The sequence below is a fragment of the Mobula birostris genome, chromosome 11 (assembly GCF_030028105.1).
Source record: "Mobula birostris isolate sMobBir1 chromosome 11, sMobBir1.hap1, whole genome shotgun sequence".
Taxonomy (NCBI): Eukaryota; Metazoa; Chordata; class Chondrichthyes; order Myliobatiformes; family Myliobatidae; genus Mobula; species Mobula birostris.
This window is the reverse complement of record NC_092380.1, coordinates 72,908,324-72,934,889: the sequence shown is the minus strand read 5'-3', so window position 1 is coordinate 72,934,889 and position 26,566 is coordinate 72,908,324. Positions and strand designations below refer to the sequence as shown.

Genomic DNA, 26,566 nt, shown 5'->3' with positions numbered 1-26,566 from the left:
CAAACAAATTTTTCCCTAGGGCCTTGAAAAATTATCCCTTGTAAATAGTATTTCTGTTGGTCTTCTTGGCTGTGCAAATTGCACTGTAGCAATAGTTCAGAGTGAATTTTAAAATATCTAAGATCTACTTATGCAGCTGGCAACTGTTGCTGGAAAAAAAAACAGATCTTACAGTATTGCAGGCCATTTAGATATCTCCTCCATGCATCCTATATCAAGAAGCTAGAAAATGTGGTTTAGAGGGCACGACTTGAGGGTTGAAGGATGTCCATTTAGAACAGAGATGTGGAGAAATTACTTTAGTCAGAGGGTGGTAGATCTGTGGAGTTTGTTGCCACGAGTGGCTGTGGAGGCCAAGTCATTTGGTGTATTTAAAGCAGAGATAGATAGGTTCTTGATTAGCTAGGGCATCAAAGGGTATGGGGAGAAGGCAGCAGAGTAGGGATGATTGGAAGAATTGGATCAGCCTATGATTGAATGGTGTAGCAGACTAAATGGGCCGAATAGCCTACTTCTGCTCCTATATCTTATGGTCTTATATCCACAAAACTGGAAAGAGGATAAGTGAAAAATTATACCTTATTGCAATTTTTTTACAATTTGGATGGTAGGGATTCGTGTTTTGAGCTAGGCATAGCAGGGTAAAGTTCAGCTTCTTTTGAAATGTAAGCACATAGTACCATAATATCTCAGATAATGCATTAATTTTTGACTTTATTTAATTTAACATGTTTGCTCTTTCATTCATGTCTAGTGTTTCTTTTCAAACTGACTGATGTATCCATACATTGTTTAAAAGTCACCCTTATTAACATATTCAATGAGATCACTTTTATCAAAATCCAATGAATACATGGACAAGTGACTTTTGGAATCAATGGACTATGGACCTTCATGAGATGACGTTTGGCATTTGGCATTATATTACAAGCTAAAGGGATGTAGCTCTTACAATGGAAGAGTATATAACCATTGTCACATCGTATTGATTGATGGGAAATGTGTGCTTGGGCATACTGCTTGTGTGGAATCTTTAGCATTAACCAATCATTATGTATGACTTTGCTTTAATATTTTTGCAATGTAAAAGTGTTCTACCACATAATGGTGTGTGATGAACAACTTTGAAAATTCCCAGTGATAGTTGAGCAGACAGTAGTTCCTGGAGATTTTTTTCAGAACCAGAATCAGAATCAGGTTTATTATCACTGGCATGTGTTGTAAAATTTGTTAACTTAACAGCAATACGTGATAATATAGAAAGAAATAAGTAAATTAATTACAGTAAGTATATTTTTGTATATTGAATAGATTAAAAATAGAGCAAAACAGAAATAATATATAAAAAGTGAGGTAGTGTTCATGGGTTCCATGTCCATTTAGGAACTGTATGGCAAAGGGGAAGAAGTTGTTCCTGAATCATTGCGTGTATACCTTCAGGCTTCTGTATCTTCTTCCTGATAGTAACTATGATAAGAGGGCATGCCCTGGGTAATGGGGTGGGGTGGGGGTGGGTCCTTAATAACGGATACAGCCTTTCTGAGGCACTGCTCCTTGAAGATGTCTTGGATACTACGGAAGCTAGTACCCAAGATGGAGCTGACTGATTTGAAAACCTTCTGTAGTTCTTTCAGTCCTGTGAAGTAGTGGCCCCCTCCTCGCCCTGTACCAGACAATGATGCAGCCTGCCAGAATGTTCTCCATGGTACATCTATAGAAGTTTTCGAGTGTTTTAGGTGACAAACCAAATCTCTTCAAGCTCATAATGAAATATAGGTGCTGCTTTGCCTTCTTTATAGCTGCATCGATATGTTGGGACCACGTTAGATCCTGAGAGATCTTGACAACCAGGAACGTGAAATTGCACACTCTCTCCACTTCTGACCCCTGAGTGGGGATTGGCTCATCTTCTCTTTTGTTCACTATCAGCTCTTCCGTCCTACTGACGTTGAATGCAAGGTTGTTGCTCTGACACCACTAACCTAGCTAGTATATATTGCTAGTATTCTCAGTGTACATCTAATAATCTCAATAGTAATTTCTCATACCTACAAATTCATTTTGGAGTCAAATTCTATAAAGAAATTACTTATCCATAATTTTTATATAGATGATATTAAAACACAGTCTTTATGGAGCTTTGCTAAAACATATGAGATAATAGGTATATTTAAGTTATGAAAGAAAATGGCAAGTAAAGAAGCTTTCTAAAGGAAGCATACTGTAAATAAATTTCAATTGTTGATTGAAGGGAGCCTATATGGTAGGGTTCCCTATCAGTTTCTTAATTTTCCTGTTACTGGCTGGTGTTTGCCATAATAAATAGATAGGATCTTCTTATATTGCCTGACTTTGGTCTTCCTTTTCAGACTGTCTACCTACCCTTTTCCACTAACTACATGAAAAATCATCAATCATCATTAACATTATAAATGTTTTTCAATTACTTTTGAAATATTTATACATCCGTGTGGATCAAGTAATAGCAAATCTGTGCATTTATATAAGTGATACGATTCAAGAAATCCTGCAGATTATACCGACATTGCTAGATGTTGTGCAAAATGCTAAGCAGAAGCTAGATAGTCCATTCGGTTGACATTGATCCCATAGAACTTTTAAAAGGGAAGGAATATTCTTCTTCAACATTCAACTTAAAACTAAATCTTGATTTTTGCGATTGTATGATCTTGCTGAGCTCAGTTTTGCAATAAAGTCCATAACAAAAAATAAATCCATTAGTATAATGCTCTGGTGAAGCCAAGGAAAGACATGTACCTGGAAATCAGTTGCAATGCATGTGTTTGTTTTTTAAATGCTGTAAGACTGAATTTCTACTGGCCATATGTAAATCATGATTGGGAGCTTATAGTGAACTTTATACTGGAACATTTGACCCCATCTGGCATGCATGGTAAGGACGCATGCCTGAAGTATGTGGAGAATTTTGGGATATTTCCATTCCTTATCACATAAAAGTTGAAATTCTGCATGCAGTTTATATGTGCATGATTTGAGATGTGCACTGGAAATCAGTTCATTTTGGAGCCTTCAATTTTTCTTAAAATAGTGGATGCTTTAGCCATGACCTCTCTTCAGCATGACATGAAACAAAAAAAAACAACAAAAGAAAAATCCTAAATCACAGATTATTTCTTAGTTGAAATAAAATAGAGTCAGACAAAAAGAGACTAATCCCCTAGAGTCTTTTTGGAGCATCTCTACTATAAGTACCTATCTGAGAGACAATCCTGAGGCTCAGACTTTAATTTGCAATGCTGATAGAATCATATACATCTGCTTGGATATGTCTGCCAGAGAAGAAGAGAGTATTGTTTTTCTGAATTTGTTTGCTTCTGAACTCTCTATGCAGTGGAAGCTGCTATCTCTCACACGCTGCTTGTAACTTGAGATACATGATGGCACAGGCACACTGTATTCCAGGAAAATTGAATCCAGTCACTAGAATGGAGAACACGGGGAAATCTGCAGATGCTGGAATTTCAAGCAACACACTTAAAAGTTGCTGGTGAACGCAGCAGGCCAGGTAGCATCTCTAGGAAGAGGTACAGTCGATGTTTCAGGCCGAGACCCTTCGTCAGGACTAACTGACAGAAGAGCTAGTAAGAGATTTGAAAGTGAGAGGAGGAGGGGGAGATCCAGAATGTTAGGAGAAGACAGGAGGGAAAGGGATGGAGCCAAGAGCTGGAAAGTTGATTGGCAAAAGGGAGATGAGAGGATCATGGGACGGTCTCTTCTTTCAGTTAGTCCTGACGAAGGGTCTCGGCCCGAAACATGAACTGTACCTCTTTCTAGAGATGCTGCCTGGCCTGCTGCGTCCACCAGCAACTCTTAAGTGTGCTACAAGAATGGAGACATGCATTTGCCTTGATTATGAGCTTCTTGGATTGTGCACTCAGGGCACATGCAGTGATGCAGCGTGCCAGGATGCGCTTTACTGCAGATCTGTAGAAGGACACTGGCATAGATGTGCATAATCCAGCTCACTCCAGCCTCCTCAGAAAGAAGAGAAACCACAGAAACCATAGAGACTACAGCACAGAAACAGGCCTTTTGGCCCTTCTTGGCTGTGCCGAACCATTTTCTGCCTAGTCCCACTGACCTGCACACAGACCATGTCCCTCCATACACCTCCCATCCATGTATCTGTCCAATTTATTCTTAAATGTTAAAAAAGAACCCACATTTACCACCTCGTCTGGCAGCTCATTCCGTACTCCCACCACTCTCTGTGTGAAGAAACCCTCCCTAATGTTCCCTTTAAACTTTTTCCCCCTCACCCTTAACCCATGTCCTCTGGTTTTTTTCTCCCCTTGCCTCAGTGGAAAAAGCCTGCTTGCATTCACTCTATCTATACCCATCATAATTTTATATACCTCTATCAAATCTCCCCTCATTCTTCTACGCTCCAGGGAATAAAGTCCTAACCTATTCAACCTTTCTCTGTAACTGAGTTTCTCGAGTCCTGGCAACATCCTTGTAAACCTTTTCTGCATTCTTTCAACCTTATTTATATCCTTCCTGTAATTTGGTGACCAAAACTGAACACAATACTCCAGATTCGGCCTCACCAATGCCTTATACAACCTCGTCATAACATTCCAGCTCTTATACTCAATACTTTGATTAATAAAGGCCAATGTACCAAAAGCTGTCTTTACGACCCTATCTACCTGTGATGACACTCTTAGGGAATTTTGTATCTGTATTCCCAGATCCCTCTGTTCTACTGCACTCCTCAGTGCCTTACCATTAACCCTGTACGTTCTACCTTGGTTTGTCCTTCCAACATGCAATACCTCACACTTGTCTGTATTAAACTCCATCTGCCATTTTTCAGCCCATTTTTCCAGCTGGTCCAAGTCCCTCTGCAGGCTCTGAAAACCTTCCTCACTGTCTACTACACCTCCAATCTTTGTATCATCAGCAAATTTACTGATCCAATTTACCACATTATCATCCAGATCATTGATATAGATGACAAATAACAATGGACCCAGCACTGATCCCTGTGGCACACCACTAGTCACAGGCCTCCACTCGGAGAAGCAATTCTCTACTACCACTCTTTGGCTTCTTCCTTTGAGCCAGTGTCTAATCCAATTTACCACCTCTCCATGTATACCTAGCGACTGAATTTTCCTAACTAACCTCCCATGTGGGACCTTGTCAAAGGCCTTACTGAAGTCCATGTAGACAATATCCACTGCCTTCCCTTCATCCACTTTCCTGGTAACCTCCTCGAAAAACTCCAATAGATTGGTCAAACATGACCTACCACGCACAAAGCCATGTTGACTCTCCCTAATAAGTCCCTGTCTATCCAAATGCTTGTAGATTCTGTCTCTTAGTACTCCCTCCAAAAATCTACCTACTACTGACGTTAAACCTACCGGCCTATAATTTCCCAGATTACTTTTCGATCCTTTTTTAAACAACAGAACAACATGAGCCACTCTCCAGTCCTCCGGCACCTCACCTGTAGACTGCGACATTTTAAATATCTCTGGCAGGGCCCCTGCAATTTCAACACTAGTCTCCTTCCAGGTCTGAGGGAACACCCTGTCAGGTCCCGGGGATTTATCCACTTTAATTTTCCTCAAGACAGCAAGCACCTCCTCCTTTTCAATCTGTACAGTTTCCATGATCTCACTACTTGTTTCCCTTAATTCCATAGACTTCATGCCAATTTCCTTAGTAAATACCAACGCAAAAAACCTATTTAAGATCTCCCCCATTTCCTGTGGTTCTGCACACAGCCAACCACTCTGATCTTCAAGAGGACCAATTTTATCCTTTACAATCTTTTTGCTCATAATATACCTGTAAAAGCTCTTTGGATTATCCTTCACTTTGACTGCCAAGGCAACCTCATGTCTTCTTTTAGCCCTCCTGATTTCTTTCTTAAGTATTTTCTTGGACTTCTTATACTCCTCAAGCACCTTAGTTACTCCCTGTTTCCTATACATGTCATACAACTCCCTCTTCTTCTTTATTAGAGTTGCAATATCCCTTGAAAACCAAGGTTCCTTATTCCTATTCACTTTGTCTTTAATCCTAACAGGAACATACAAACTCTGCACTCTCAAAATTTCTCCTTTGAAGGCTTCCCACCTACTGATCACATCTTTGCCAGAGAACAACCTGTCTCAATCCATGCTTTTTAGATCCTTTCTCATTTCTTCAAATTTGGCCTTCTTCCAATTCAGAACCTCAACCCTAGGACCAGATCTATCCTTGTCCATGATCAAGTTGAAACTAATGATGTTATGATCACTGGAACCAAAGTGCTCCCCTATACACACTTCTGTCACTTGTCCTAACTCGTTTCCTAACGGGAGATCCAATATTGCATCCCCTCTAGTTGGTCCCTCTATATATTGATTTAGAAAACTTTCCTGAACATATTTTACAAACTCTAAACCATCTAGACCCCTAACAGTATGGGAGTCCCAATCAATATATGGAAAATTAAAATCCCCTACCACCACAACTTTATGTTTCCTGCAGATGCCTGCTATCTCTCTGCAGATTTGCTCTTCCAATTCTTGTTGACTATTGGGTGGTCTGTAATATAATCCCACTAATGTGGCCATACCTTTCCTGTTTCTCAGCTCCACTCATAAGGACTCAGTAGACATGCCCTCTAATCTGTCCTGCCTGAGCACTGCTGTAATATTTTCCCTAACAAGCAATGCTACTAGCCCACTTTTCATTCCTCTGCCTCGATCACACCTGAAACATTGGAACCCAGAAATATTAAGCTGCCAGTCCTGCCCCTCCTGTAGCCAAGTTTCACTAATTGCTATAACGTGTTGGCGAGCTTTTTTTGAATGTGTGAAATGTTTCCAGAGGAAGTTGTGCAAGATGTGATATGCACTCCCAGGAGTTTGGAACTGCTCACAGTTACCACTGCTGTGCTACTGATGTAAAGAGAGGTGTAAGGGGTACAAGTTCTCCTGAAGTAGATAACCATCCTTTGACTTGTTGACATTGAGAAAGAGGTTATTTGCTTGGTGCTAATCTGATTGAGGACAGATTTCTGGAAAGCCCGACAACCTCAAAGCCCCTCTGACAGTGGAATAAAGCGATATGATAGCAGTAAGAAGAGCCTGGTTAGTGAAAGGTTGAGGGTTCACTCTGCTGCTCAGTGCTGTGCTGCCTTCTGCCCACAACACAGACACTGCACGTGAAGGCCGATGTGGAGCTGGACATACCTTTCATGCTGGCAAGGACTGTTGTCCTGCTCTAGGGAAACCATGATGCTTGGTGAAGGTGAGCAAGAGTGACATATTTAAACAATGTGTGTGTTACGTGGTTGGAATTACTGCCTTGTTCAGTTGTCTCCAATCCACTACCGGTCAAAGGCCTTATGTTAGATGAGCACACAATCATGGATACTCCCTTCTGCAAATTTCTACAAGTGTACCATGGAGAGCATTCTAACTGGCTGCATCACTGTCTGGCATGGGGACAGGGGGCTACCGCACAGGATCGAAGTAAGCTGCAGAGAGTGGTAAAAATAGCCAGCTCCATCACGGGCACTGGCCTCTGTAGTATCCAGATCATCTTCAAGGAGCAGTGCCTCAGAAAGGCAACGTTTATCTTAAGGACCTCCACCACTCAGGGCATGCTGCCTTTTCATTACTTCCATCGGGGGGAGGTACAGAAGCCTGAAGGCACACACTCAACAATTCAGGAACAGCTTCTTCCCCTCTGCCATCTGATTTCTAAATGGACATTGAATCCGTGAACACTACCTCACTACTTCTTTTATTTCCCATTTTTTTTGCACTACATATTAAATTTAACTATTTTATACTGTATATACTTTTTCTCTCTATGATCATGTATCGCATTTTACTGATGCCACAAGTTAACAAATTTCACAACATTAGCTGGTGATATTAAATCTGATTCTGTTGCTGGAACTAATGGCTGAGGGAGATGAATAACTTCTTTGGTTCTGTCTTCACTAAGGAGGACATAAATAATCTTCCAGAAATAGTAGGGGACAGAGGGTTCAGTGAGATGGAGGAACTGAGGGAAATACATGTTAGTAGAGAAGTGGTGTTAGGTAAATTGAAGGGATTAAAGGCAGATAAATCCCCAGGGCCACATGGTCTGCATCCCAGAGTGCTTAGGGAAGTAGCCCAAGAAATAGTGATGCATTAGTTATAATTTTTCAAAACTCTTTAGATTCTGGACTAGTTCCTGAGGATTGGAGGGTGGCTAATGTAACCCCACTTTTTAAAAAAGGAGGGAGAGAGAAACCGGGGAATTATAGACCGGTTAGCCTAACATCGGTGGTGGGGAAAATGCTAGAGTCAGTTATCAAAGATGTGATAACAGCACATTTGGAAAGCGGTGAAATCATCGGACAAAGTCAGCATGGATTTGTGAAAGGAAAATCATATCTGACGAATCTCATAGAATTTTTTGAGGATGTAACTAGTAGAGTGAATAGGGGAGAACCAGTGGATGTGGTATATTTGGATTTTCAAAAGACTTTTGACAAGGTCCCACACAGGAGATTAGTGTGCAAACTTAAAGCACACGATATTGGGGGTAAGGTATTGATGTGGATGGAGAATTGGTTGGCAGACAGGAAGCAAAGAGTGGGAATAAACAGAACCTTTTCAGAATGGCAGGCAGTGACTAGTGGGGTACCACAAGGCTCAGTGCTGGGACCCCAGTTGTTTACAATATATATTAATGACTTAGATGAGGGAATTAAATGCAGCATCTCCAAGTTTGCGGATGACACGAAGCTGGGTGGCAGTGTTAGCTGTGAGGAGGATGCTAAGAGGATGCAGGGTGACTTGGATAGGTTAGGTGAGTGGGAAAATTCATGGCAGATGCAATTTAATGTGGATAAATGTGAGGTTATCCACTTTGGTGGCAAAAACAGGAAAACAGATTATTATCTGAATGGTGGCCGATTAGGAAAAGGGGAGGTGCAACAAGACCTGGGTGTCATTATACACCAGTCATTGAAAGTGGGCATGCAGGTACAGCAGGCGGTGAAAAAGGTGAATGGTATGCTGGCATTCATAGCAAGAGGATTCGAGTACAGGAGCAGGGAGGTACTACTGCAGTTGTACAAGGCCTTGGTGAGACCACACCTGGAGTATTGTGTGCAGTTTTGGTCCTCTAATCTGAGGAAAGACATCCTTGCCATAGAGGGAGTACAAAGAAGGTTCACCAGATTGATTCCTGGGATGGCAGGACTTTCATATGATGAAAGACTGGATCGACTAGGCTTATACTTGTTGGAATTTAGAAGATTGAGGGGGGATCTTATTGAAACATATAAAATCCTAAAGGGATTGGACAGGCTAGATGCAGGAAGATTGTTCCCAATGTTGGGGAAGTCCAGAATGAGGGGTCACAGTTTGAGGATAAAGGGAAAGCCTTTTAGGAATGAGATTAGGAAAAACTTCTTCACACAGAGAGTGGTGAATCTGTGGAATTCTCTGCCACAGGAAACAGTTGAGGCCAGTTCATTGGCTGTATTTAAGAGGGAGTTAGATATGGCCCTTGTGGCTAAAGGGATCAGGTGGTATGGGGGGAAGGCTGGTACAGGGTTCTGAGTTGGATGATCAGCCATGATCATACTGAATGGCGGTGCAGGCTCGAGGGGCCGAATGGCCTACTCCTGCACCTATTTTCTATGCTTCTATGTTTCTATGTAAGAGAGGGTGAAGAAGGTTAATGGGTGTATTATCTGTGCCTGACACCTCTTCTAATGCGCGAATGACTGGCAGGGTGTGCATCCCATAGGTGTCAGGAGTATGGTGGAATAGTTTACACTCATCTAGACAAGTGCAACACCAGGGACATTCAGGAAAAGGTTCGTACACCATCCATTAATTAAACATGCCTTGCCTCCACTGTTGGCCCACTATGGCTGCAGTGCATACCGTCTACAAAATACATTACAATTATTCACTTGGCCTGCTGTGACAGCATCTCAGGAATTCACAACCTCTTGCTGCAAGAAAAACAGGCAACAGTTACATGAGATTATCACCAATCACATATGTCCCTCCTTGTTGCATACTGTCCTGACTTAGAAATATACTGCCAATTCTTCTTTTGCTGGTTGCAAATATTTAACACTCTGCCCAGTAGCATTGCAGGTGGCTGCAGCTGTTTAGGAAGCCATCTCATCACTAACCTCGTAAAGACATTTTGGGATGAACAATAAACACTGGTCTTGCCCAGATACCCAGATCCTATGAAATGAATAAAAGAAGGTGTGAGATGATAGAATTGGTTAAGAGTCTGAGTGGAGTTGCTGAAAGATCAGATTTAATTTTTGCTTTCTCTGAACTTCATTAAACATAAGAGATAAATTTTCCTTCTCTTGAAACTTTGGGACATCTGTCCTGGCACTGAACTCACTGGTTAATTCCCCTCACTAGTTTTTCAGCATAGCTCTTGACATCTTCCTGAACCTCCATCACCACCAAGGTGCCTACAGCACCAGTCCTATAAACACAGATTCCTACACTGCACAATGGCGTCCAACAGCAATAACATTCAGTATTCATTTCCTATTTAAGAGACAAAGGTATAATCCCCATCAGGAGAGATTAGTTACACAAAGTTCCTCGGATACCTGATCAGTGCCTTCCATGGGCTAAACATTACTATTGACAAGGCTTTAATTATTGTCACATGTCCCAAGATACAGTAAAAAAAATTGTTTTGCATGCCGTCCATCCAGATCATCTCACTGCTTAATAGATTGATATAGTACAAGAGAAAAGCAATAACAGAATGCAGAATACGGTGTGATAGATGCGGAGAAGATGCAATGCTGGCAGACAATAAGGTACAAGGCAAGTACAAGATAGATTGTCAGGTCAAAAGTTCATCCTACTCCAACAACAGGTGAACAATCTCGCTTTGGTATGAACATTTGCCTGTGAATGTGTACCTAGGCATTGTAGAGAAATTCCCACTCTACAGTGCACCAGCCATTCAGAGCCAGAGACTGTAATCCACTGGGCATAATTATTTTAATACTTTTTTACATTCACTTATAAATTTCTAGATGTGGGTGTTATACAATTGTGTATTAGGTACGTTGATTTTCTGTTTCCTCTAAACTCACATCCTTGTTAATTGCCATTCAAGTAAGGATTAAGGATGAAATCTATAAATGCTGGTCTTTAAAATGGATATTAATAGCAAACAAAAATGTTAATATATGATATTTATAGCACTATCAAAATTAATTATGAATAAAGGAGGTTAGCCTTCACTTCACAGAATTGAGATGTTCTCAAATTATGCAATTTGCTGAATATTTATTTCCTGAAAATTGGCAGTGTAATTTTTGGTGATCAACTGTAGTTGCAATATTTTATTGCATTGGCAACAGGGGTAGTGGAGAATGGATGGCCAATTCACTATCACTCATTTTACACAACAGCACCACATGCTTTTTCACCAAAAAAAAGGAAAACCAGAATGCAGGTATAATCAGGTGGAAATATAGATTAGGATCATTTGTGCCATATTTCCACTCATTTGACATCTCATTAATCAGCAGTTCTTCAGTTATAGTTTTAATATACCATGATGCGTTTTCACCTCTGTAATGTGTATCGGCCGTGGCTTCCAGATCTACAGCAAAGCAACATATAGACTGTGTACAGCAAGATGCAGGTAGTACAGAGAGGTCTAGACTGTATACATTGCTTATTAGAAGTTAGACATTCAGTAAGTGTACAATGATAAGCACACAAGGTCAAATATGTTATAGCTTCCTCGTTTTTCAGAAACAAAACTAGTTAAATAACTTTTATGCATTTACTAGTTTTATCAATTAAATAGTCTTGGAAATGTTTCAATCCTTGAAATTATATAAGGGTTCATATCTGTTCATCATAGGGAGATGCCAAATATTGTTGATGAGGTATACATCTCTAGATTCACTGAATGTTTCACTTATTGAATTTTAAATAATGTTCTTTGTCAACTGTTCGTCAATAACTGTAGAATCCAATACAGAAGTCATTTCAAATGCACAGTCTTAACTATTTTCTTGAATATCTTGCACTGATATCAAGTGATTGAAATGAACCTTCCCAATCACTCACTGACTCAATGAGATAAACATTGTTGTATCTGATGTCATATTTTCTTATCACCATCTCAACAAAACCCTTAACAGGGAATCTGAACCTTGCCCTTTCATGGCATGTGTTCTCTTAGTTTTACCTATCTTCCTTCCACTTTCCTTTCCAGATTTGGCTGAACTAGAATTAGATGCATTACTATAATAGTTGATAGATATTTCTAGATGATTGTTTCCTGATATGGCTCGCAGTGTCAATATGCAGTCCAGAGAAAAACTTATAGTAAGATCAGATCCGCCTTGCACATCTTGCTTCTTGAGTGTGTTATTCACAAGACACAGTCATCATTCAGTTTTTCCATATGAGGCTGATAAGGAGATGTCAGTTAACGTTTAATTCCATGAAATGTTTACGCTGTCAAGCGCATCAGGATCTTAAATACTTGAATAAGATCACTTCTCATTCTCTTAAACCCCAAGCATATAGGCCCAACTATCTAGATTCTCTTGATAAGGCATATCTCTACTTCCAGAAATTAGCCTGGTGAATCTCCTTTGGACGGCCTCCAGTGTTACTTTACCTATTTTTAGTTTAAGTCAATAAAAATATGTATGCTATTGCAGATGAAAACTTACCAGCATAGTGAGCAATTTCCTTTAAATGTCCTTTGTAAATGTCAACCCCTTCACAACGAAGGCCAAAATGGTGTTTGCTTTAACAGCTGGTTGGGCCTGTCTTCTCACCTTTAGTGACTCATACACTAAACATCTAGGTCCCTCTTATTCCACTTACCTGCAGTCTCTCTCAATTTTGATAACAATCTGCTTTTTGATTTCTCTTACTACTGAAGTCCATGACCTCTCACTCCCCTTACATTAAACTCACTTTACCAGTGTTTTTCCCACACTCTCAGTGTATCCATATCCCATTGCAGAATCACAATGTCTTCATCAGAACATATTCTTCCAACTTTATTCAGATCATTGGAAAAATTTGGTATCTTTTGTATTATTCCTTCCTTCGGGTCATTTATGTAAATAATGAAGAATTGCATGTCAGCAACTGATCCACTTTCAAACCAGTCCGAATAGGACAAGTTTGCTCCAACCCCCTGTTTTCAGCTCATTCTAATATAGATCTTCTGATATCACTGTTCTTATATGGTACCTTCCAAATATGTTTTTTTAAAACATAAATACACAATGTACTATTTTCTTTGTATAATATCTCCCGGTGACATCCTCAAAGGATTGATGCAAATTTGTCAAACATAATTTATCTTTCGTAAAAAGATGTTGCCTCCATTTTATCATATTCAGCTGTCCTTAATGATTTTCTATTTCATCCTTGATTATTGACTCTAACACCTTGCCAATATTAGCTGTTAATTTAATTGGCCTGTAGTTTCCTGTCTTCTGTCTTTATCCTTTCTTGAAGCAAGAGTTCTCATTGGATGTTTTCCAATCTACCGTTTTCGTATCCTGCAAGAGTTTAATGAGTTGTAAAAATTTCAACCAATGAGTCCACAATCTGAACAAACCATTTCCTTTAAGTCCCTAGCAACCAATCCATTGGGTCTTAGTGACATGTCCGCCTTTAGCCCCTTGAGGTTCTCTTATATTTTATACCTTCTAAGTGGGATTTCTGTAACTTCTGCCATGTTATTTGAAACTGGCTCATCTGATGCTTTAGCAAAATCTTCCACAGTGAAGACTTCTGGAAAAATAATTCAACACATCTGCCATTTCTTTGCTGTTATTAATTTGCCAGCCTTGTTCTCTAAATGTCCCATATTTACCTTAGCCACATTCTTCATATTCATATATCCAGAGAAATTTTTACTGCTGGTTTATAGACTATCTGCAAGTTTCCTCTCAAAATTAATTTTCTCCTTTCTTATGAGCTTTTCAGGTTTCTACTGCTAGATGCTAAATCTTTCCAGTTCTCTGGTCTACACTAGCCATTGCCACTTTGCGTACCCCATTTTTCAATTTAATATTATCCTTTATCTTTTTTCTTAATCACAGATTGTGTTTGTTTCTCCAATGATTCTCAGGAGCATTGCTTTCTTGTACCTTCCTATTGCATCATTTTGAGCAGTTATGCTTTGACACTTACCTTAATTTCAACAGCATAATTCACCTTTATGAATGCCTACGTCTATTCTGCATGAGAACAGAAGGGCTCATATGTTTTATTGCTAACACCAAGGAACTTGGCTTGACCGGATTGCGTGTGAGCTGCTATTTTGCTTTACTGGCGCTCTACATACACTACTTTTATTTCTTCTTGTGTTCAGATCTGAACCCACCCTGTCCCTTCAGCTCTGTACATTGGATTTTCTGGGATGCACTGAGTTTTCAGGCTCAGTTTACCACTGTGAGTTTATTGCCAAATGAACATTTTAATGCCTGTCAATTTTACTCTGTCTCTTTGTCATTAATGCAGCTTATGTGTTGGTTTAGGTTCCTTGCCTGTTGTTGATTAACATGCAGGGTAATACCAGAGAAATATTTATTTATTTCGAGATACAGCGTCCAGCAAGCCCTTCCAGTCCAACGAGCCACACCAACCAGTAAACCTCAATTTTAACTCTAGCCTAATCATAGGACAGTTTACAGTGACCATTTAACCTCGTCATAGTCATACTTCATTGATCCTGGGGGAAATTGGTTTTCGTTACAGTTGCACCATAAATAATAGATAGTAATAAAACCATAAATAGTTATGTAGTAATATGTAAATTATGCCAGTAAATTATGAAATAAGCCCAGGACCAGCCTATTGGCTCAGGGTGTCTGACCCTCCAAGGGAGGAGTTGTAAAGTTTGATGGCCACAGGCAGGAATGACTTCCTATGACCCTCTGTGTTGCATCTCAGTGGAATGAGTCTCTGGCTGAATGTACTCCTGTGCCCAACCAGTACATTATGTAGTGGATGGGAGACATTGTCCAAGATGGCATACAACTTAGACAGCATCCTCTTTTCAGACACCACCGTCAGAGAGTCCAGTTCCATCCCCACAACATCACTGGCCTTACGAATGAGTTTGTTGATTCTGTTGGTGTCTGCTACCCTCAGCCTGCTGCCCCAGCACACAACAGCAAACATGATAGCACTGGCCACCACAGACTCATAGAACATCCTCTAACCTACTGATCAGAATGGAAATTAAATGATCTACCTATACCTATATTCCTGCTGCACTTTTCACTGCCTCTGTCAAGCAGCCAACTTAGGCTACGTCCACACTAGACCGGATAAATCTGTAACCGATGCTTTTTCTCTTTGTTTTGACCCTCCGTCCACACTGAAATGGCATTTTCCTCCTCCGAAAAGAGAGCTTTTCTAAAGCACTCTCCAGAGTGTTTAAACCTGAAAACGCCTGTTGGCCGTTGTAGTGTGTACGGGGTAACTGGCTAATTTTAAAACCGCTGTCATGACGTGCCGGAACAAATGGTGGCGGCAGTGCGGCATTTCATTGTTTTGTTGATGCAACCTCCAACACCACAACAATATCTGACAATAGATGTGTAACAGCCCAATGTAACACTGTATGGAAATACAAGATAACACTGATCCAAACATGTTTCATACATTTAACAAGGTGCTTTATTAATGTATTGCTTGTGTAAACATTCAATAGAGGCAATTGTCACTTTTGCCCAGTAACTTGTTTTATTGCACATGTTAAATACAGCAAAATAATACACAAAGACATGGCAAAAGTAAAGGCAAACAAATGAGGTAACAGCAAATTTCACTTTTGCCCAGTAACAAGCCTTATTGCATTTAGTTGTAGCTGGCGTCCCTTTCATCGGTGAAGAGACTATGGCTGTAGGAAATGTTTCTGGACAAATGCGCACCAAATCTTTCGTTTGGCAATTTCCTTTTAAGTTTTTCTAGTCTGTAACTGGACAAACGCACACCAAGTATACCGTTTCCTCTTCGCTTGTTTTCTGTGTGTCCTGCACATTCCCAGTAGGAGGAGATTCGCCCAAATATCAGTTTTAGTGTGGATGGAGGTATTTTCAAAAACGTCTGGTGTGGACGCCTATCGTTTTTATGTGGAACCAGCGTTTTCAAAATTATCCGATCTAGTGTGGACGTAGCCTTATTCAAAGACCCCTCCCACCCTAGACATTCTTCTGTTTCCCTCCTCTCATCAAGCAGAGCATCTGAAGATATGCACCATCAGAGTCAAGGATGACTTCTAAAACACTGTTATAGGACCATTGAATGGACTCCTAGTATTGAGTTAGACTCTTGACATTTGGAGTGGTCCAATGAGTTTGGCTGCACTTTAGAAAGATAGATAGATAGATAGATGAATACTTTATTGATCCCAAAGGAAATTACAGTGTCACAGTAGTATTACAAGTGCACAGATAAAAATGTTAGAAAAGAAGTGGAAAAATTATATAAAAAATAAGTTATCACAAACAGTCTAACAGGAGGGGATCATTATTTCCCTGGCTATAGGTTGATCCATAGAGCCTAATAGCTGAGGGTAAGAATAACTATATGAGTGCCCTTTAGAGCAGTGCAGTTGTTTTAGTTTATTACTAAATGTGCTCATCTGCTCAGCCAAGATGGCATGCAGAGGGTGAGAAACATTGTCCAGAATTACCAAGATTTTTCCATAGGGTCTTTTGTTCTATTATAGCCTCCAATGTGTCCACTTTGACTCCTACAACAAAGCCAGCCTTTCTGATCAGTTTATTGAGCCTGTGAGATCTGATAGCCAGTGGATCTCCACTATCCAAGGACTGTCAAAGCTTTCAGTATTGTTGTGGCAATTAAATCTTTGTGTTTGCAAGCATTCATTAACACTTGATTCATGTTAAATAATGAACCAGTTAAAATTTAAAATTATTCAACATGATACATTTAACATAAAACATTTATACTTAAAACATTTTTAAAAACCATTAAAATCAATTCACATCATTTAAACAATATACATTTCTCTAGAATGACCAGTGTCACCTGTCCCCTGTTTCCTGGTTTGGCCTTGCAAAGGGTGAACAGATGGACTTTCCAGTCTGTGAGAACTTGGAGACTGCAGATGTGCATGGTACCCCGTTGAACTACAAAGAGTCCACTGGATTAGCACAGGGGTAGCTACACCCAGTGGCAGCAGGTCAATAGCAAAGAATTTTCACAGCGATATCCAAAAAAAAAAAATCCAGTTGTTAGTGTCGGCATCAGGCTGAAGAATCTATCTGAAAACCTGTTTACATTTTGATTGAAATGGAGAAAGAAGTTGATGTCAATTCTACTTCAAAATCCTCACAGTAAATGAGTGAGTGGATTGGATAAGCTTCATGACTATGCTAGTTGTTAGTACTACATGGACTACATCAGTTCTTATCCTCATCACCTCAACGACAATAGAAATGTGAAATAAGTTATAACCACGCTTGAAATACTGATGTGTCATTATTGTGTGAAAAAAATCTTCCCTCACTGAGAGCACAAATCAGATACTTGCTGCAAGTTGCCATGATACGACAAATGTTTACTTGGATTTCATTGGTAATTCTGTTTCTGAAAAACTGTTTTTATACTTAAGAATTAATTTCATTGCTCACCTATGTTCTTACTTTGTTAACTGTGAAGAGTCCCAGTGATGTAAAAAACAGGTGTTGTAACAAGGATGTTTGCCAGACTGGGACCCAAGTGCAGAGGAGATCAGTGAGGGAGATGCACTTGAACTATTTCATTTGTGAATTGATTAGTAGAGAGCACAGTCTAGGCCTCGAGAGTCACTACATAAAGGATAGGTAAGCTCAAGACTGGGCTTACAGGTATAGGTGTGCTGATAACTAAAACAAGACACAGGTAAAAATAATCTAATAATTAGGGGAGGAGGTACTCCCAGGTGGTCAGATCAAGGCATAACAGGACACTCTCCCTCAACTGCTAAGGCTAGTACCGGGTGGCTGATGGTGACATCTCTACAGTGGAATTCTCTGATCCGGTTCAGGTCCAGGTTGTCACAGGAGGGAATCCACAAACTTTCCTCTGGGTCATACCTTTCCCAGTCCACTACATAATGGAGCTAGCCACAAACCAGACGGGCATCCAGCAGCTGAAGGACAGTGCTCACTGGCTGACAGTTAATGATGCGAGAAACCGAGACAATCTCAGGACTGGTGCCAGCTGATTGCACAGAAGGGGTTTTAGATGGAAGTCATGGAAACTGGATTTGATAGGCTATTGTCTGGCAACTGGAAACTGTACGTAACTGGATCCAACAGAAATGGTCTAATATAGCATGGAGCCAGTTTCCGAGATGCAACCCGCAGAGGAAGATCTTTGGCGGAGATCTAGATCCTTTGACCAGGATGGAATGAAGACTCCAGCCACCTCCGATCGTTGGCTTGCCACTGGTGTTGCAGAGAGGCCTTCAACCAGGCTGCCTGAGCTTTCCTCCATGTCTCCTAGCAACACAAGCCCAGCTGTTCAGCAGATGGGACCCCTGCTCAGGAAACAGAGGTGGTGTATAACCAAACTGACACGCGAAGAGAGACATACCTGTAGAAGAGGGGCACAGAGTGTTCTGAGCAAACTCTTCCCAGAGCTGGTGATCATTCCAGGTGGTTGGGATGCCCGACAAAAGGCACCTCAGGGTCTTCTTCAGGTCCTTCGTATGCCCATTGGACTGGGGGTGAAATCCCAATGAGAGACTGACTGTAGCTCCAATGAGCCAACAGAAGGCCTTCTGGAACCTGGAAGTAAACTGAGGATCTTGGTCAGAAACAACATCCTGGGAAAAGCAGTATGCTCTGAACACGTGTTTCAACATAAGGTTAGCTGTCTCCTAAACTGAAGGAACCACCGCCAGTCCACGATGGTAGCAGACCGGTAAAGAGCTCCATGTAGATATGGGACCAGGGACGGGAAGGAATAGGCAGTGGGTGTAGCAGCCCCTGTGGACATGATCTGAGTTCCTTGTTCTGGGTGCAGCTGTGACAAACTGGAATGTATGATTTGACATCCCATCCATGTCCTACCACCAGAATTACCTCTTGATGAACTCCGCCATTCGAGAGTTCCCCAGACATCCTGTGACACGTCTCCCCACTATAACATATCTGAACAGACAGAGTGAGGGATGAAAAGGCAACCCTGTGGACCACTACCTGGGTCTGCCTCCTGCTGATGCACTCTCCTGACGATAATGTGAACCCCCCCCCCGCCAATCGGACCGGTGCCACCAATTGGGAGGCTGGGTTCTGGGATGGCAATCAGGTCCAGTGGTTCAAACTGCAAGGAGAGGCTGTCTGGCTTCTAATTTTCAAAACTGAGTGGTAGGTAATGAGAAAATCAAAACAGTTAAAAAGGAGAGACCTCCGAGCTTGGCACAAATTTAATCACATTGAGTCTTGAATAGTGGGCCAGGTTTTTGTGGTCTGTCGAGACCACAAACGGATGTTTATCCCCCATCCCCCTCCCCAGCCAATGTCTCCACTACTCCAGGGCTAATTTGACTGTCAATAGCTCTTTATCCCATATGTCATAGTTCCTCTCCAGAGGAGAGAGCAACTGGGAGAAGAAAGCACAAGAATGAGGTGTTGTAGCATCTCTCAGAGAACATCATTGATAATGGCCTGCAAAACTGCAGGGGGTGTTAATTAATCCAAATGGTATGACAAGATATTCATAGTGGCCAGCAGGAGTGCTAAAAGTGGTCTTCCATCCATCACCATCCTGAGTGCAGACCAAATTGTAAACATTTTGCAGGACCAGTTTGACAAAGATGGTTGCCCCTTGCAATCAGAGGCAAGGGATACTGATGATCTTACGGAAATCTCAATAATCAATACATGGTCAGAGTCACTATCCTTTCTCACCACCAAGAAGCTCGCACCAGCAGGTGATGTGGAGGGGTGAATGAAAGCAGACACTATGGCATCATGGTTGTACTCCTCCATGGCCACTCTTTCTGGAGCTAATAGAGTACAGACTTCCCTAGAGCAGAAGGATTCCAGACAGCAAGTCAATTGCACAGTCGTAGTTTTAATGAAGCAGGGGGTGTTGTGGCCCGTTTCTTACTAATAAGCTCTAGTAGGTCTGCATACTTGGCAGGAACTTGGGACAGCTCAGGAAAGGCAGGAGGCAGCCCAGGAGGGGTGGATGGGCAGGTGGCTTGGCAGTGAGAAGACCGTCTGTGGAGTGCAGTGTCGGTCCAGACAATTTGTGAGTTGTGGAGGTCTGACCGTAGATGTCCTGAGATTAATGGGAACTCAGGAGAATGAATAATGTAAAACTGGATAGTCCAGGCATGCTGTTTTGTGTGCAGACAGATGGCAACAATCAAGTGGCAGATCCTCCCAGGGCCCAGAGGTCTTTCATCCCAAACCAAGCTCATGACTGGTTGGTCAAGTTGGGCCAGGAGAATTTGGAGATCCCTCATTAACCCGAGGTCATGAAATTGCCTGCTAGAGCAGAATGCACAAAAGCTTCATGGGCATGATATTGTTTACCCCAGGAGATGGAGATAGACAGCTCAACCATGGATCTAGAAGATCTAGGAGGAATAGTAAAGTCTGCAACAGACCTTCCTTCCCTGGGTGGTCTGAATTTTTCCTGACAACTCAGGACAGGCGGAATGGAAATGGCCCAGCTCACCGCAGTAGAGGCAACACTTTCCGTAGGAAGAGGTGCAGTCGACGTTTCAGGCCGAGATCCTTTGTCAGGACGTCCTGACGAAGGGTCTCGGCCTGAAACGTCGACTGCACCGCTTCCTACAGATGCTGCCTGGCCTGCTGCGTTCACCAGCAACTTTGATGTGTGTTGCTTGAATTTCCAGCATCTGCAGAATTCCTGTTGTTGGCAACACTTTCCCTTCATTTTCCAGTTCCTGCTCAGCCGGAGAAAATCAGCTTGCCCAGATGCATTGGTTCCTCTGGAGAAAGCAGGGAAGTATACATGACCATATCGAGAACGATGAGGCTGGTGGGGCTCGGAGAATGGAAAACCTAGAAAACTCACTGTGGCATTCTCTTTTCTTCTTTCCTGAAGATGATTGTCAACCTGGATGGAGTTATTGGTGAGAGTCTCAAGATCTTAGGCTGGGCCTCTGGCTGTCAGTTCATCTTTAATTTCACCTGATAACCCACAATGGAACATGGGTATAAGAGCTTTAGTGTTCCAAGCTCTCTCTACTGCCAGGGTGCGGTACTTGATTATGTACAACACACTACAGGTACCCAGGGAAAGCTGGAGTTGTTGGTGGGCTACCTCTTGACTGCTGACTGGGTGGTAAAACTCCCTCTTCACCTCCCTGATGAAGAGTGGTGCATCTGCACAACTTGGAGTGTTCTTCACCCAGACCACTGTAGCCCAGGTGAGAGCTTTGCTAGAGAGAAGAGAGACGATATAGGTCACTTTGCAATGGTTGGAGGGGAACTTAGTGAGTTGCAGCTCAAAAGCCAGTGAACACTGTAAGAAACCTTCTACAAGTCCCTGGGTTGCGATCAAATCACTCGGGTGCAACAAATTCAGGCACCACCATGGGACCCATGATGAACCAAAACAGGACAAAGGGGTGATATATCTATATTGGCTGGAGACTCGGGAACTGTGGTAGCAGCTGGGGTTTTCTGGCTCAGCCAGATAGTCTCAGTGAGCAACTACAACTGCGAGGTGGTCAAGGTGTGCTAGAGCATATGCTCACGTCTACTCACCATGACTTTGTGGCCAGCCAGCACTGATTGGAGATGCACATACAAGGCTGAATCCATGAAAGATTCACTCTTGCTGTCACAAGGGTGGTTGCCTTGCTGGGTTTGAACCTGAATTGTTATGGTCTGTACCTTTAACCACAAGATTACCTGGAGAAACTTAGACCAAGTGGACCCAAGTGCAGAGGTGACCAGAGATGAGGGTGGATTTGAACAAATAATCTTGATTTGTGCATTGGTTAGTGGAGAACACAGGCTAGGACTCAAGAATTACTATACAAAAAGTAGGTAAACTCAAGACTGAGCAAAGATGAACAAAACAGAAGGAACTTAATTAAACAAAACAAGGCACAGATCTACTGATAATTAAAACAAAGTCACAGGTGAAATAATCAACTAACAATCACAGGGAGGAGGAACATCAGAGCCTGGAGAACTCAGGCATCCTCAAGTGGTCAGAGTATGCAGAATTCAGATCTCAAAGCCATATTATTCAGCAGTAACTTGCATAAATTTCTCTGACTTCTTAGCTTGGTCATTTCAAAAAATGAAAAGTCAAGTTTATACTTGCCTGTTTTCATTGTAATATTTTATAATACACATTTGTATGCTGTAAACAGGGTCAAAGTGTAGCCATTATTTGTGGAAGTTCCATCTTACATTGATGTTTCATCTTTAGGAAAGAGGTAACCTTTTTCACTTCTATCCTTAGGTTTTCACCAATGGAATCACAAATAAACTTGTCGGCTGTCATGTGGACCAAGACATGGAAGAAGTTGTTCTAGTAAGAATATATGGCAACATGACAGAACGTTTTATAGACCGTGAGAATGAGGTGAAAAACTTTCAAATTCTTCATGCTCACCACCGTGCTCCAGAACTTTACTGTACTTTTCAAAATGGAATATGCTATGAATTCATCAAAGGAACAGTCTTAGACATGTGGCTGCTCAGGAACCCTTCCATTTTCAGGTAGAAAACTTTGCATATTTATTTTTCCTCTTTACAGCTTGAAGTTTTGTTTTAGTGTAGCTTTGGATAACCTTGAACCTGGCTAAGGTAGCATAATCAATTAAGTAGATTTAAGTGATTTCTTTTCATATCTGGGCCTTTTTCACAGAGTTTCTTGGAAGTCAGATGGGAAAATTGGATTAAGTGCCAAGAAAAATGAAGAGGATAAGTTGGATAAGATGAACTTAATGAAGTCTTGCGGTAGATGGGAGTGGGAGGAATATGATTTCAAGGTCCAGGTATGAAAACTTTGGGAGGGTTCTGTCTGAATGAAACAAGAGTTTGGAAAGAGCAACAGAGGCAGACTTTTCTGAAGGAAATTTTTCAATTATATCATTCCATGGCATCACATTATTATTTAGATCCCTTTTCCAAAACTTTTCAACCTCTCACCCATCTGCCTATTTAATCATATGTTGACTTATGCCTCAAGCGTTAATCATAGAAGCAAATGATATAGTCTTAGTGTTCTGGCACCTAAAGGTTTATTGTGTTCATTTTGTAAAATTTTAACACATTTAACCATGTATTTGTGATTCAAGGCAATCTTCTTTATAACTGTCCAAATATTCAATAATATAAGACTTTACATTTGACAATTAAATTTTGCTTTCTGGAATATCTATTCTGCAACCATAAATGTTTGCCTTTTCAGATGAAGACAATATGTGTATCATAAATATGTTTGCTTATTATATATGGCAAAGTGCTTGAGATTTGTCATCAATGTGAAGTCTTTTCATGTGTCACCTGAAGTCATAAACTCAATTAAAAATAGATCCATTTGTATAATGCAGCTAAAATTGCATGACATCATTTGGTAAATTCTCCACCATGATGTGATACCAGCCTTTGCAAAAACTTAAACATATTATGTTGCTATGCTTTGAGAATAAAATGTGGCACTACTGTAGTCATATAAAAAAAGCTAGTGTAATGGCATACATTTTTATTACTTCTTTGGGTAGGGTATGAAAATATACTTTTTATCATTGCCATGCATTGAAATTTAAGATTTTATTTCAAACAGCAGTAGAAATGATTTTTTTTTTGTATAATAGGCTTCCATAATATATAGAAGTTTTTAAAGGTACTAGAGTAATGTAGCCTCCAGTCTCTAGGTGGGGCAGCGGGTTGGCCAATAAATCCTTTCACTGACCTGGGTTTAAGTGTGCATTTTTTGGTTAGTAAGCTAACCTCTGAGGAGAGAAAAGAGAAGTTATTCATTTTTTGACCCTGTATGCCAAGAAATGTATTTATTGTATTCTTGCTTTAGAGCATTGATTCTGAGGTTGTTCCAGCAAATTGCACATTGGAAACTATGATTCAATGTTGGGTCACTTTATAAATGTACTGCAGTTTCCATGGAGTTGGTTCCCTTCAGTTTACCACTGTAAATGGAATAAAAGGTATGATAAGCAAAAATATAGTGTTGAAAATTACAGATTTTTGTGTGCATCATGCACTATCTTTCATATATATATGTTTAGCAATAAGTAATCAAACCACTGTGCAGAATGCCACTTCTTGGTACAGTTTTGCATGAGGGTTGTTGCCAAGAAATATCTATGTGCCAACTTTCTGTAAATCCTGCATTACATATCCAAGAAAATAGGTTAAAATGCAAAAGTCTGAAAAACAATTGCAAACTGGATTGGAATTTCAATGATTCTCAAACCAACAGTAGCAGAGAAAAGACCTTATTGATTTAAAATTTTGTTCAAACTGCAAAAAGAAAATATAAATAAAGGAGACTGATCTAGTTTTCTTGAATATTTTCTTGATTCATTGAATGGTATCTGATCCATACATTTATTATTAATATCTACCAGCTACTTCCAGTTACCTATTGGTGCTCCTAGTTTTAAGTTTTTCTTTTTGAAGGACTGGTCACTCATTATTCATCTGTACTTACAATTGTCTCTGTAGTTCCCAAGTACTCAATGGAAAAAGCAAATATGGTAATATTTAAGAGAAGAGCTGTGAGAATTTGGCCAACAGGATTTAGTCCACGCAATCTTGTTGCTTCTAACCACTTTCATTGCTGAAAGGGAACTAGTAAATATAAAACAAGTTTTCCTTGTTTATATTTGCAAATTTCCCTGCAAAAATTTGGTTGGGATTTCTTAGCCTCAGTTCCTTTCTGAATGCAATTATTGAACAAGCTGGTTTTTGTGACATTCTATTGGGTGCCATTAGTTAACCAATCTTAAGGATTGAGGCATGTTGAATAAACAACTCAAGGCAAAATAAACGTCTGTCTTTGCTTGAGTTTGATGAGTGACTATAAATAATTCAGCAGTGCTATTTTATGCAGCAAATACAGATATTTTACAAGAATATACAAATCTATTGCTTTAAACTTCAATTATCCACCACAGCTGCATTCACTTTCTTTATAACACTAACAAATTTAATGCATCTCTTCTACATCTTAAGTGTACTCCCTATAACCATGTGTAAGTATTCACTTATCTGGACACCCCCATAGTCAATTCAATGTGACTTTAAATGTTTTTCATGCAGCTACTGGAATCTAGAGCAACACTCAATATCCTGGAGAAACTCAGCAGCTCAGGCAACATCTATGAAAGGAAGTGGACAGTTTTATGTTTCAGGTTAAGACCCTTCATCTGAACTGATAGACAAAGGGGAGCCAAGATAAAAAGATGGAAGGAAAGGGTGGAGCAAGAGGTAGGAAGGGTGACAAGGCAGAATGAGGAGGGGAGAGTGGATATAGTGACAGATTCTGGAAGGTGATGGGTAGAAAAGTCAAAAGGCTGAACATGAAAGAATTTGATAGGACAGGAGGGTTTCAGTGCAGAATAGGATGGATTTATTTTATTCAGTTTCATAGTTTGTCTTTCCCGTGCTGCCACATTTGGGTGACTGGACACATATTGGGATTGAGTAATGCTTATGTGTGGTTGGAAATAGAGTGAATTCACTCTGTTTTATATTGAAATAACCACTTGTAGAATCAACTGATGCCAAAACAAAGTACAATTGAATCCATGTTTGATATTTACTGCTGCATATGAATACCACTAAGAGCGAATGTTGTGAAATGTAATTGCTTCAAGAACTGGTACAAAAAAACACTTGGCCCAAGATGGCACTTGTTCCTTTATTATCGACCCCTAGGGTGGGTTCACTGCGGGTTTCAGTCCATCTTATGGGCCCCTATTTCATACAGCTATCCTATGAAATAGCAGAGCTCAGCAGTGTTGCCTTAATGTCCAAGGAATATCACCTTTGCAACTTCTGCAGGGAGACAACTCAATGTCAAGATCTTTTATATTGTTGTGCTTTCAGTGAGCCACCCAAGATAATGTCTGTAGTTCCCCTTCCTAGATCCCTGAGACAAAAGCCTCTTAGTTGGTTTGTGTGTGACAGATAAGAGCGGTAAAAAGAGGACAAAATTGGGAACTGATGGGCAAATGAACTTTGAGGGATGGCATGAAATTATCATTGTTGCCATCATCATCGAGAGAGATTTGCCAACTTTACACTCTACATCTGTTTTCTTTTACTGTGCTAGCTCTGGGGAAAGGAATGGAGATAAATAAGATGAGAAGAGCTGTGCCAGAGAAGAGGAGATCATGAGATAGATAAAGCCCATGAATCCTTTGCCAGCTTGCTTTTTAAGGCATTGTACCACTTTGCACACACTGATCTGCCAGAATAGGAACAGAATGCTTAACAGCTCAGTCACCTATTCTTCAAGACTTCTGCATCTGATGATTCACC

At 40.6% G+C, this 26,566-nt stretch overlaps 1 protein-coding gene across 1 annotated transcript in view; it reads left to right on the top strand.

Annotated features, from left to right (window-relative positions):
- LOC140205533 (ethanolamine kinase 1-like) overlaps nucleotides 1–26,566 on the top strand; it is a 524,152-nt gene that overhangs the window by 127,359 nt on the left and 370,227 nt on the right. The window contains exon 2 of the mRNA XM_072273152.1: nucleotides 22,518–22,777. Coding sequence (XP_072129253.1) covers nucleotides 22,572–22,777 — 206 coding nt within the window. The 5' untranslated portion in view covers nucleotides 22,518–22,571. The remainder of the gene's footprint in view (nucleotides 1–22,517; nucleotides 22,778–26,566) is intronic.